Genomic DNA, 13800 nt, shown 5'->3' on the forward strand with positions numbered 1-13800 from the left:
ATTTAAGTGCTACATAAGATTAAAGGGTTCATAATAGATCAATTTCATATTATATAACATCATAAACTAGAATTTACCATGGATGCACTTAGATGCTTCATAAACTCATACAAGCTAACCAAAAGCATCTAGTGATCCACAAGTGGTACAGATGAGTTTGAAATGTGTTATCTTGAATCCTAAGATGCTGGAAACTCTCAAGGTTCAACCAAGTACTAGTTTCTCATTTTCCTTGGTTTTAGAGCCACTCATCTTTTCATTTCAAATTCAAAGAATACGACTTATACAATTGATTGGTCTATGTGCCTCTTTTATTACTTTTTCTTATTCTTCTATTCTTCAGATACAATTCGATCCTTAAACGACCAAATCTCAATTTGTGGAAAGCCTTCGATGGCTTCCCTATTGAAAGAGTTGATCAAAAACTTGATAAACAAGCGAAAAAAAGCCTAACATATTAGTAAGGGGCTCCCTTACAAGTAAAGTGGTAAGGTAGGGCATTATTCGATGAAGTAAACAAACTTTAGGAAAGTAGTTCAAGTAGCTCAGTTGGTTAGAGCAAAGGATTGAATATCCTTATTAACTTCTTGCACTAGACAATGATCAAATACATGAGTTATACTAACTTGCTTGAAAGCTTAGAAATATGTTAAAAAGGTTTTCTAAGGCTCAAATCCCCCAAAAATGAGTTAGGTAAACATGGTTTCTAAAGCCCACTAAAACCCCTACTTATGGATACCATAGCCAAACCTTTATTTTGTGGGCTTAAATAGATGCTCTAAGGATGATGATTTTATTTCTTACCTTTGCATATCTAGATTAGAGAGGTAAACCAACAAAGCTTCCATATTTTCTCAAGCCACTAGGGAGAAGAAATGAAGTTTGAATGAAGAAGATGACAAAGAAATGTAAGGAAAAAGAGATGGTTTCAGCATGACCTCATTCACAATTATTTAGATTCATACTTTCAAAATAAGAATGTGCAAATCACCTTCTTAGCCCCTCTAACTTTTGTCTCAAATCAAAAATATATTTTTTTATCTCTAATTGAGCTCAAACAAGCCCAACCTAAATCATGCTTACACCAAGGATTCCTACAAGGTTAGTGGGTTTATCCAAAACACTTTTAGTTTAGCCCAAAACTACTAACTTGGATTTGGGACATTACAACTGCCCCTACTAATTAGAAATTTCATCCTTAAAATTTACCTATATAGAACAGATATGGGTAATGGAGATGCATATTCTCCTCAGTTTCCCATGTTGCTTCCTCAACACCATGGTTCCTCCACATGACTTTTACTAGTGAGATCCTCTTATTCCTTAGTTCATTAACATCCCTCACAAAAATTCCTATTAACTCTTCTTCATAAGACATGTCCTTACTCATCTCAATATGCTCTAAGAGTATGACGTGCGAAAGGTTCGAACAATACCTCCTAAACATGGACACGTGAAACACATTGTTAATGTGCTCCAACTCTGGCGGTAAAGCTAATCGGTAAGCTATTGGTACAACCCTCTTAAGTACCTTATAAGATCCTATGAAACACGGAGTTAACTTTCATTTTTTCTAAACCGAATGACCTTCTTCCATGGAGATACCTTGAGGAACACCCTATCACCTACTACAAACTTGATATTCTTTCATTTTAAGTTCATAAACAATCTTTGCCTATTAAAAGCTTATCTCATATGACCCTGAATCAACTGAACCTTCTCTTTAGTTTCTCTAATCAAATTAGGACCCACTATTTTCCCTTCACTAAGCTCTTGCGTCCATATAAAGCTTCATAAGGAGCCATATGAATACTAGACTGGTAGTTGTTGTTGTAATCAAACTCTATTAGTGGTAAGTTGTCCTCCCAACTATCCTCAAGGTATATGATGGTGCACCTAATCATATCCTTTAAGATTTGAATGACACGCTTAGACTGCTCTTCTTTTTTAGGATGGAAAGAGATGCTAAAGTGTAATTTGGTGCCTAAGGATTCATGAAGCACTTTTCAAAACCAAAAAGTAAAACGAGGGCCTCTATCGGATATGATCAAATTCGGTACTCCATGCAACCTCACTATCTCATAGATGTACAACTAAGATAACCTCTTTAAGGTATAATCCATCCAAACTGAAAGGAAATGAGTTGTATTAATCAAAAGATCTACCACCCCTCACACTGCGTTGTGCCTTTTTCTAGTAATTGGTAACTTGGTCAAAAAGTCCATACTTACTCTATCTCACTTCCACATGGAATCTGTACGAGCTACAGTAAGCCTGAAAAAACATGATGTTCTGCTTTGACTTGTTGACATGCTAAACACCTAAAGAAAAATTTAGATACATTTTTTAACACATGGTCCCCAATACAACTTTCAGAGCTCTTGGTACATCTTGTTAATACTTGGATGAACTAAGAACAAATTGCAATATGCTTTATAAAGAATTTTACTACATAACTATTCATTTTCAGGTACTCACATTTGACCCTTAAAGAACAACACATCACTGTCCCACAACTTAAAACCCAATGCCCCTTTTTGGCAGACTCACTCAACTCGGGTCTTTAAATGGTCATCTGAACTTTAAAACCTTTTGACCTCGCTTACTAGCTCACGTTCAACTCGTAGCTCTTCTAACAAACCACTATCACTAGACAAAATCAAGCGCGTCAATAAAGCTCGCAATTATGATATTGACTTTCTACTCAAGGCAACTGCTGCACATTTAATTTTCCTAGGTGGTAATAGGTCATGCAATTGTAGTCCTTTAATAAATCAACACATCTGCGTTGCCTTAAGTTTAAGTCTTTCTTTGTGAGTAGGTACTTAAGACTCTTATAGTCTTTGAAGATGTGACACATTTCCCCGAACAAGTAGTGCCTCCAAATCTTTAGGGCAAATACCAATGCGGAAAGCTCTATATCATGGGTAGGGTAATTACGCTCATGAGGCTTGAGTTATCAGGACGAGTACGCTACAACTTTTTCTTCTTACATTAGAACACATCTTAGTCTATTTAACGATGTGTCACTAAACATAGTGAACTTCTTACCCAGCTTTAACTAAGTCAAAACTGGGTCTTGAGTTAAGATAATAATCAAATGATCAAAGTTCTTTTATCGCTTCTTATTAGAAATGAAGGGAACTTTTTTTAAGCAATTTGTTCAAGGGAGTAGCTATTGTCGCCCTTAACGAACCGATGATAGTACCCAATAAGACCCAAGAAACTATATACTTTTGTTATACTCTTTGATGATTCACAATCTAGAACTGCCTAAATCTTCTTAGGGTATATTCTGATATCGTCTACTGCACAACATGAACCAAGAAGAAAACCTCTAACAACCAAAATTCATACTTCCCAATCTTGGCAAATAATTGTGACTCTCACAATGTTTGTAGTACTATACAGAGGTTTTGGTCATGATCTTCCTCTGAGTGCGAATACACGGGAATATAATCTATTAACACCATCACAAATTGGTCGAGATATGGGTGTAAGAATCGATTCATCAAGTCCATGAATATTGTCGGGGTGTTGGTGAGTCTAAATGGCATCACTAGGAATTCATAGTGACCATACCTCGCCCTAAATATTATCTTTGTTGGATTGACATCTTTGACTTTCAGTTGATCGTATCTCGATCTCAGGTCAATCTTAGAGAACACACATGCTCCTCTATGCTGGTCAAAGAGATCATCGATCCTAGGAATTGGATAACGTTCTTAACACCTTACTTGTTCAACTACCTATAGTCGAATCACAACCTCATCGACCTATCTTTCTTATTAACAAACAAGAATGCTACTCCCCCACAGAGATATGCTCGGTTAAAGGAAACCTTTTTCTAGAAACTCTTGGATTTGGTTATTCAAATATTTTAGCTCCTCCAGTATTATATGGTAGGGAATAATGGAAACCAAAGATGAACCTGACATACTCCAATGTCAAACTCTAACTCTCGGCCGGGTGGTAGCCTTGACAACTCATCTGGGAATACATTAGCGAAATCTGGTATAGTATGAATGTCCCTAAGTATGGGAGCTAAAATTTTGGTATTGATCATATGAGCCAAGAAGGCTTCACAACCCCGATCGATTATTCTCTGAGCCCTTATGACTAAAACAAGCTTTGAAAAACATCCCGACCTCTCATTGATCATTACTATTTTGGTAACATCAACTCTTTTAAGCTTGAGTTATTTAGATTTACACCTCAAACTGGAGTCGTTCTTGGATAACCAGGCCATACCCAAGATCATGTTAAACTCTTGAAACAGTGACTCCATAAGGTCAACTATGAAAACTTAACTTTTGATCGCTATTAGGCAACGCCGGTGAACCTTGTCAACTAGGACATCTAATCTTGAGGGGTTTTATACTCAGACCTCCTAACTCTAAGTTTTCTGTTGGGATGTTTCTTTTGCAGCTAATGTCATAACAAATATAAGAGTGTTTGGATCCTAGATATACACTAAAGTGGTAAATGGAATGGAAAACACTATAAATATACCTGAGATTACATCTACAATATCTCACTCCTCTTGGGCTCTCACTGTGTATTGTTTAGAAGCCACTCTTAGTTCAAGCCCGACCACTAATCTAGGTATCCCTCTACTATGTTATCTGGACACAGTGTTGCCGCCTTTCAAGGAACCCTAGCCTCGCTGAATAGATGGTGTGGATCTTTTAGTCGATGCATGAGCTTTACTTTGAGCCTCTGTGTACTCCTTGATGAAGTAGTCCAAGGAGAAACAATTGAAACAACCCCTCGACCCATGCTGGCACATTCTAGGGTGCCTCCTCTCATAGTGTGCATAGATCGAGTAAGTAAAGATCCTCACTGAATCACTATCACCCAATGTAAATACTGACATCAAAGGCCTTCTATAGGGCTCATACCTACCCCTATGGTATGAACTCTGCCTTGACCTCCTAGACTAGCCTACTAGGGACTTCCATGATCCTTGAGAATCTATGACCCTCTTGTCTGGCATCTACAGAGCCCTTTTTGGCTTTGAAGCTTTTCAAGTATATCATATAGATAAACTCAACTACCTAATCATCAGATTTTGGACCCTCTCAATCGTCTTTGCCTAATAGGTTAGCTCGTTAAAGATATTGAAAGGGTCGACTACTAAATGTGTGATAATTCAAGGTTTAAACCCTATCTAAATCATTGAAAGTGATGGTCCTCATTCGATACCAGATTCGGTGCATATCTAATCAAGTGGAGGAATTCACACTCGTACGCATATAATGATCGATTATCCTAAACCAAGTATAGGAGTCGATCCCTCAAGTCATTTGTGTGAGCCTTCATGATATATTTTTTTATGAAACTCATATAAGAAATACTCCCACATCGATCTCTTTGGCTCCATTTCCAACTCTCACATCCCCACCCACCAATCTATGGTATCACCCTTTAACAATGTAATGACACACTCAAGCTTACCCTCAAGGGTAAGATGTAACTGACAGAGCATGTAGATCCTAAGCCATTGGTTCACTATTATGATGTCATCTTCCCAGAATCAAAGAAGTTTGTGGTTTTATAAAATGAAGCATCATTACCAGGGACGTTTGTGATGATACGATAGGCGGGAAAAGAGTGCTAGTGGGTAGGTGGTACATCTGGCACCATGGGGATAACCCAAACAATCTACCTAAGTACTATGGTCAGATCACTAAAGAAGGTCACCTCATTGACCCCCGCATCTTTTTGGATCTCATACTACTCAGAAGCTGAAACAAACTGTTGATGATGTCGTCAGCTAAAGAGGTACGACTCTATTCCTTACCATTCTAATTGGGGCCAAAATTATAAGACATAGGTTTTTCTGAAATTTAAAAAAGGAAGAGAGATTATTACCGTCATTCTAGACATTTAAATACTCTTAACACACCAGATGCATGTGCACATATAAACTTTTATTGACTCTAGCCCGTTGGTCCTAAAAACTACTGAACCTGATGCTATGATACAACTAAATATAAGACCTTAATCTGATCCGACCCAAAGATTGAAGGATTTAAAGTATCACACGGGACTACTAAAGTGGTTATCCCAAAAAATTTCCTTTTAAAACAACTTTTCATTCATGAATAAAATACCATTAATTTATAAACATAAATGAAATCATAAGTATCGAAGTTTACAAAACAAGAAGCTCCCAGATATATCCCAAATTAACATCATAGTATTTAAATCCAAATAAAGTTACGACTTAATACATAAAGGTCCATGAATAATACATACCCTCTAAAAAGAATGTTCCTTGACGCCTCAACAAGTTTAGAATCATGAACCGATGATAAGCTCCTCAAGATATCTCCTAAAAACAAGCACATGGAAACATATTCTGAACGTTGAGATCATATACTTAGTGCCACACAAATAATTATATTATACTACATGCATTCACATCATGAGCATAGTAACAAGAAGAGGCATAAACATACAAGAACACTAACATACAAAACTAAGGTAGATATTGTGGTGTCATCAGATGGTTCTGCATCTCGGAATGTATACCCCTCTGCCTACTTATCATACCCTTGGGTATCTTGGGTAAGATTTGAAACTACTTTGAAAACATACACCCAACCAACTTACTCTTTAAGAGTACTTAGGCATCTACGCAAAACCAACAACTAAAGTGCCTTGGCACTACCAGAGATATATCTTGATATTCTAATCATACAAGACATTCATTATACTACTAGAGTAACTTAGGTGTTCTTACTATTTCTTTAGTGTCATACAAATACTAGTTTTATGATATCTAATTTCATAAGATTCTTAGCTTTTGTTGGATCAATTTGTTGTTTTCACTTGTATTTTTATTAGAAAAGTTCTGATGGTCTTAGACCATTTCCCAAACCCTTGGATCAAATTGGGTCTCTCGTCTAATTCAGGACGAGGGTACCGATACTAAGCTTTTTAGTATCGATACTGACCCCTTACTATCGATACTGACCTTTAATATTGATACCAAATCTGACTATTAGTATATGAGGAAGCCTTGTAGTATTGATACTCTTATTTGGAGTATATGTACTTCTCTACTAGGGTATCGATACCATCCTAGGTATCGATATCAAAATTGGGTTTGATATTTTGTAAATTAAAATCAATATCGATACCCTTACTTAGGGTATCGGTACTTTTGTTTGGTATAGTATCGATACTCCCTAAGTACCAATACCAAAATTACTATTAATGCTACCCAGACACAATCCCTTAGTTTTGGCTATCTCAATAATATCGGCACTGTTCATCCAATACTGATAGCTGAGCCCATAAATACTCTATTTTAGCACAAAAATTACACCTAACTTCACCCATAAGTCCCCCTAAGATCTCAAACATTATTTAAGTCTTATGTAAGATTAAATGATTCATAATAGGTCAATTTATATGTTATATAGTAACATAAATTGGAATCTAGCATGGATGCACTTATATGCTTCATGAATTTATATAAGCTAACCAAACAAATCTAGTGATCTACAATTGGTATAAATGAGTTAGAAATGTATTACTTTGAATCCTAAACTACTGGAAACACTAAACAAAGATCAAATAGATGAGTTACTAACTTACTTTGAATCCTAAGCTACTGAAACACTAGACAATGATCAAATAGATGAGTTATTGACTTGCTTGAAAACTTATAAAGATGTTAAGAAGGTTTCCTAAGGCTTAAATCCCTAAAAATGAGTTGTATAAACATGGTTTCTAATCCCCACAAAAACCCCTACTTATGGCTACCATAGCTAAATCTTGATTTTGTGGGCTTAAATAGAAGCTCTGATGATACTAATTTCATTTTTTACTTTTGTAAATCTGGACTAGAGAGGTAAGCCAACGAAGTTTCCACCTTTACTCAAGCCACTAAGGAGAAGAGATGGTGTTTGAAGGAAGAAGATGACAAATGAGTAAAAGGAAAAAAGATAGTTCCAGCGTGACCTCATTCCCAATTAATGGGATTCATCCTTTCAAAATAAGAATGGGTAAATCACCTCCTTGGTCTCTCTAATTTGGGTCTCAACTAAAAAAATATGCTTTTCATGTCTAATTGGGCTCAAACCAAGCCCAACCCAACTAAAACTTAAACCGAGGTTTCCTACAAGGCTAATGGGTTATCCAAAATACTCTCAGCTTAGCTTGAAACTACTAACTTGGATTTGGGACGTTACACTTGTCATCACTGTCATCTTCTATTTGTCGTTGTATCAGTCGCCATCATTAGTTGTCGGCGAGCCCCTAAAATACATCGAGAGGCTCATCTCATTTACATGAGCTTCAATCTAATGTTCTTTTTATCGTTAAGCATCTTAATTAAGTAGATTTGGATTAAAACTCTTCGTCTCCATTATTTTGATCTATCGTCTCATCTTTGGATCTTCACTGGTCAAAAATATATTTTTACCCACGTCATTTTTGGCTCCACACTATATGAATCTTTGAATGGATTCTTTTTTCATCATTGTCTCATCTTTTATTTTATTTCTTTCATAGTTTTTTATTCTTTAATCTTGCATGTTTTTCTGACTCATGTTTTCCTCCTCTCTCAACGTTTATAGTCGTTGGTGAGGATGGAAATGGCTTGAAGGTAAGGCTGAGGTCGTGTGCATGATCAATGTGTTTATTGTTTTCTTTTTCTTGGGTTGTCTCTTGCATTTGGTTTTCATGGTGGTTTTGGGTGTATCTGGATGTAGTATATTTGACAGGAATGAATAGTGTTACACATTATGTTTTATATTAAATAATTTATTATTAAATCATGTATGATTTATTTTTCATATGATCGCCTTGAGCACGAAGTTATATGTGTATGTACTATTTGTGTTGTACAATTATGATTACGAACACGATCTAATTTCATGTTTTATGTTATGCATGTCTACTTAGTTCTCAAATTATGTTATGATTATCTATGTTTTAAGCCTTATTTATCTACTTGAGGTTTGAGATGATATGGTGGAAGATTTTTGTTGAGTTTCTTCTTTGGAGGTTAGCTTGAGTTTCTTTTCAGAATGTAAGGTTCTCATCCTATATTAGGTTTTGAGTTTCCTCCTTGAAGGTTAGCTTGAGTTCTTTTTTAGAGGGTAAGATTCATATCTTGTTTTCTTTTTTGAGTTCCTCTTCGGAGGTTAACTTGAGCTCCACTTTGAAGAGTTAGTCCTCAACTTGTTTCTTATTTTGGGTCATTCTTTTGAGGTTTGAGTTCCTCTTCGAAAAGTAAGTTCCACATCCTCTATGGTTGTAAGGAGACAGAGGTTAAGGGAACCTCCTGTTATAATGTTTAGATGATGGTTAGTTAGATCTATTATTTTACTTTATTATTATGTTGTATGTTATGTCATATTGATTGTAATATTTTTATAGAGGACACAATAAATTATATAACTCACCCTTTATTATTTTTTTTCTTTCAGATTATTTAGACGTGGAATTAATTAGGTAACTGAAGGTAAATAAACATAATATATAAATAAGTAAACCAGATCTCTAAATACTCAGTTTGAAGGTAAGTAAACACAATTACACATAAGTAAACACAATTACACATAAGTAAACACAATATATAAATACATAAATGAACCTTATCCCTTATTATTTAATATGTTTAAGCAAAAAGAATTGTACAAATTTACTTCCTAAAATCACCAACTCACTAATGGGGAATAGGCTAAACAATTAAAATGTAATCATATTAAATACTGTTTCCTGTATGTATCAATTTATAAAATGATCTAATTACAGTTTTCAATCATAAAAACATTCACTTATTGATACCTACGATCAATATGTATGAAAATATTACAACTGTATTAATTAAATGATTTTGAGAAAGCGGCTTCCATTATACCTTCTCAGTTTACAACAAAAACTATGAATGAATTAAAAAAATACATATAGTTAGTTAAATGAATTTGAGAAAGCGGCTTCCATTAAATGAGTTTGAGAAAGCGGCTAACAATGTCCACATTACCAAAAAAAATTATGAGAAAAAATGCCAACATTGTCACAAGCAAGCCAAAATCATTCTACCTGCCATTATCCTTTGCCAACAAATACTTGAAAACCACCTTTACCTTTGATCCAGTGTCCACAAATTCCTCACTTATTCCACCTTCTTCAACCTCAAGATAAAAGCTATGCATTAAGAAAAGCACAGCCATGCAAAGAAAACCACTTGCACGTGACTTCATGGAGCTGAGGGTTTCCGTACACTTTCCTTTGCTGAATGCATATAGCTTTGTGAAGAACGATCTTCCCTTGTTATAGCTTGACTCAGTTGAGTCTGATTTGTCCATGTGGAACTGGAATAAGCTGGTTGCTGTAATTGGATTCCTGTGAACCTTTACTGTTTGAGAAGGCAGTGCCTGGTGAAAGAACGTGTTGGCTACTTGCCGAGTTGAAACAAACATTCCATGATTGATTTTGATGTCCTCAACAACCCCGTAGCTCGATGAGCTTCTTGTATCATCGTCGTCGATGTTGCCTTCATGTAAAAAATGTTCATCGTCGATGAATCCGTGCGAAATATCTTCGGTTTTGGTATCTTTGATCCCTATTTCGTTGAAGACAATGCTGTTGTAATCAAGTCCACTTTCTCCTGCATCAGAAAATAATGAGTATACAGTTCAAAAACGAGATATAGCTATCAAGTTGTATTGAATAATTTTTTACCCTGAACTTCACTGTCTTCAGTCCTCATAAAACTCGAGATATGATCTATAGGAACAACCTTGTTTTCTTGAATGAAACAATACTATCGTCGAAAGGTAATAAACAAATTAGATCTTGCATTGTAAAAGGGTAAAGTACATAAATGGTCCCCAACTACAAAGCATTTTTTTATTAAATCTCTCGACTATTAAAAGTTATGAAATGGTTACTTGAGTATTTATATGTTACAAAACTCGTCTTTTTTATTAAAAAAATTGATATTCATCTGAGCTAGACGTTAATCTGCTAATTAGAATACGATAAAATATGATTTCAAAATCGTTTCAGCTGTATATTTGTTTGAGATTTTGAGACTAAATTTTATCAGATCTCAATCAATATGTTAACGTCTTGCTTAGATTGTTATAAATTTTTTAATAAAAAATGGCAAGTTTGGAACATATTTATGAATAGTCACATGATCATTTTGTAATTTTTAGTAGTCGAAAAACTCAACAAAGCAACACTCTATTATTGGATTATTTTGTAACTTTCAATAGTCGAATGACTCAATAAAAGAATATCTTATAATCTGGGACAATTTGTGTACTTTACCTTATATAAAAATATGGATTTAGAGAGTTATGTACCTGCTCTAAATCTTTGTTTGACATTCCCACCCATCTCAAATTTTCGACCATTCGATCTCTCTGTACTATCGTCGTCCTAATACTCGATTCTTCCAGTGGTTTATCGGTGTATTGCGGAAAAATCATCTGATCATTGACGGAAGTGGCGGCCGTGGTATTCATAAAGGTGAAATCATGGGGATTACCAGAGCTACTTCCCCAAGCATCTTGATTTATCAGTTGCTGAGAAGTATGAGCAACGGCCATGATTTCGTCTAATATGTCGATTTCAAGTCGGGATTCACGCATCATCAGTTTGCAATTGGTGACACCAACTTGAGGGAAATCTTCAACTTCTAGAGATGGTAATGACATCTGCTGCTGTAACCTTGCACACTCTAGAGCTACATCAACCTGGAGAATAGTATTGAATGAATAATCAATCAAATACATCAGTATAATAATCATTGTCATTTCATTTTGTTTTAAAAGATCACCTTAGATGGGGCATAGGGTATAGTTGCATAGGTCGAAAGGGAAGGATTACTTAATCCAAACGTATCTTCCGATAAGCATTGCATCCATTTAACATCTCTTGCATCAGAAACATCATCAATGAAAGATCTACTGAGAATACTGGATGAACGACAACCGTTGACAGCTCTCGCAAAATCCGAACTCTCTTCGCATCGGTCTTCGGAATATAAATCAATGCTGGAATTAGAATGTTCACTAGTAATCTTGGGGGTAGTCGTTGCGCTTTTCTTAAACACACGGCAAAGAGCATAAGCATCCTGCACCAAGGAAACATTAATAAAATTATTTCAGATGAAACTCAATCATGGAATGATTTAAATTGTTGTTAAGCTAGTGAGGTTACATTCAAGCCTGCGGAGGCAGATTCACATTCGCTGTCATCGAGACGGTATTCATGCATGACCCAGTCTGTTCGAGAACCATGGGGAGCTCTCCCTCGATGGTAAACGAGGGTTTTCTTCATCCCTACAGCACGCGTATTTGAGTTCACTTTCCTGTCTTTCCCTGTGGCTTTCCAATACCCAGATTTTGTTGCTCTATTGGTCCTTGATCCATTCGGGTACTTGCGATCTCGAGGACTAAAAAAGTACCATTCTAGATCCTTGCTAGGTAACAATGATTTCCCTGATAATAAAGTTGAGAAAAAAAATCAATTAAATTCAATCCTATCCCTATGTTAAAAAAAAACTCCATCACTTTATCGTTCATGCTCTTGTTAGGGTTTATTTGCTTTCTCTTTCTCATATTGTCTTATTATTAAACTTCCAGGCGTAGGGCTCGTAGCCAAATCACAGATTTCTAATTAAAAGTATAGGATGTTTGACCATAAAGCACGTTCGGTACCAACCAAAAAATACAAAAGTTATATTCGGTGTCAGTCATTATTACTTCAGAAAGAAAGCGAGTCATCTTCCTCAAACCATTTTTGCCTTCATTTTATCACTCAGAAATTGAAAATTTTTCGTTTCTGTTTTGAATCTGTTATTTTATGTGCAGGGTTATTCCTTTCTTCACAAATAATAAACTTTAATCTTCAAAAAATAAACTGGGAATGGAAAATGAGTGGAAGAAAGTTAAAAATGGACAAACCTGGTAAATCCCAGGGCTCACACTTGTAAAGATCGACTTCAGGGATGACTTCCAATTCAATCTGGCGGCCATTAATCTTCCTCTTGAGGTAATAAACAATGAGCTCTTCGTCTGTTGGGTGGAAACGAAAACCAGGCGGTAAGGAAACAGGAGCCATAGTTTAAGAGACAGAGAGAAAGAAGGGATAAATTAAAGAAGAAGAAGATGCAGATGATATAAATATATGGAGTAATGAAGACAAAAAGAAGGAATGAAAAAGTAGAGGACGGTGGGGTTTGCTTTATTATGTATGAGTTTTTAGCTTTTGCTTTTGCTTTTTGGTTCCATTGAGATATCCATCCATTGATCACGATTATCATCATGGAATGATTCCCTGCAAATGTCATGAATCATTGCTTTGAAGCTTTTGATTAAGGGGTTTGCTTTGTGGTGTGGGATTATGGATTATCCCATACTTGTTGAACTGTCCTTCCGCCTCTCACGTGGCTGCCTATACCCCTATACTATATACCATACCTACACCTTTACCTGGGTTTTCCTACTCACCCAAGCTAGGTTTTTTCAATTTCGGTGCTCCTTTTCCCACCATCTTCTCTCTGTCCGTAGACAAACAAAGAATAAACATTGATTTTACGTTATAAAATATTAGTAATCATACTACATACAAAAACGAAAAGATAAATAGTAACCATAATTATTTTTTAATCAAAGACTTAATTGCACCATATGTCCCCAAACTATAATCCTTATTTTAAATTGGTCCTTAAACTTTTGAATATTTTAATGTCATCCCCAAAAATGACTCACTCTAAATTATTCCTTAATCTTTTGAGAATTCTAATTTCTCCCAAACTATGACACT

The 13800-nt window shown here is 35.6% G+C and overlaps 1 protein-coding gene across 1 annotated transcript; it reads right to left on the bottom strand.

The window, feature by feature from the left end:
* Positions 1–10058: 10058 nt before the first annotated feature.
* LOC120176227 (NAC domain-containing protein 86-like) lies at positions 10059–13120 on the bottom strand. Its single transcript, XM_039182709.1, has 6 exons — positions 12939–13120; positions 12193–12473; positions 11810–12106; positions 11334–11726; positions 10705–10786; positions 10059–10630 (listed from the first exon to the last, which is right to left on the bottom strand). Exons 1-6 carry the CDS (start codon positions 13093–13095, stop codon positions 10059–10061), a joined length of 1782 nt encoding a protein of 593 aa, XP_039038640.1. The 5' UTR covers positions 13096–13120.
* Between the last annotated feature and the right edge of the window lie 680 nt (positions 13121–13800).

Source organism: Hibiscus syriacus, unplaced genomic scaffold (genome assembly GCF_006381635.1).
Source record: "Hibiscus syriacus cultivar Baekdansim isolate YM2019G1 unplaced genomic scaffold, ASM638163v2 tig00000329_pilon, whole genome shotgun sequence".
In the NCBI taxonomy this organism is placed as follows: Eukaryota; Viridiplantae; Streptophyta; class Magnoliopsida; order Malvales; family Malvaceae; genus Hibiscus; species Hibiscus syriacus.

Excerpts from the sequence above, each read along its gene's own strand:
- LOC120176227 (XM_039182709.1), bottom strand. The coding sequence starts at position 13,095 with ATGGCTCCTGTTTCCTTACCGCCTGGTTTTCGTTTCCACCCAACAGAC. Across the intron at positions 12,474-12,938 it reads TGAGCCCTGGGATTTACCAG|GGAAATCATTGTTACCTAGC; the intron begins GTTTGTCCATTT and ends CTTTATTATCAG. Across the intron at positions 11,727-11,809 it reads TACCCTATGCCCCATCTAAG|GTTGATGTAGCTCTAGAGTG; the intron begins GTGATCTTTTAA and ends ACTATTCTCCAG.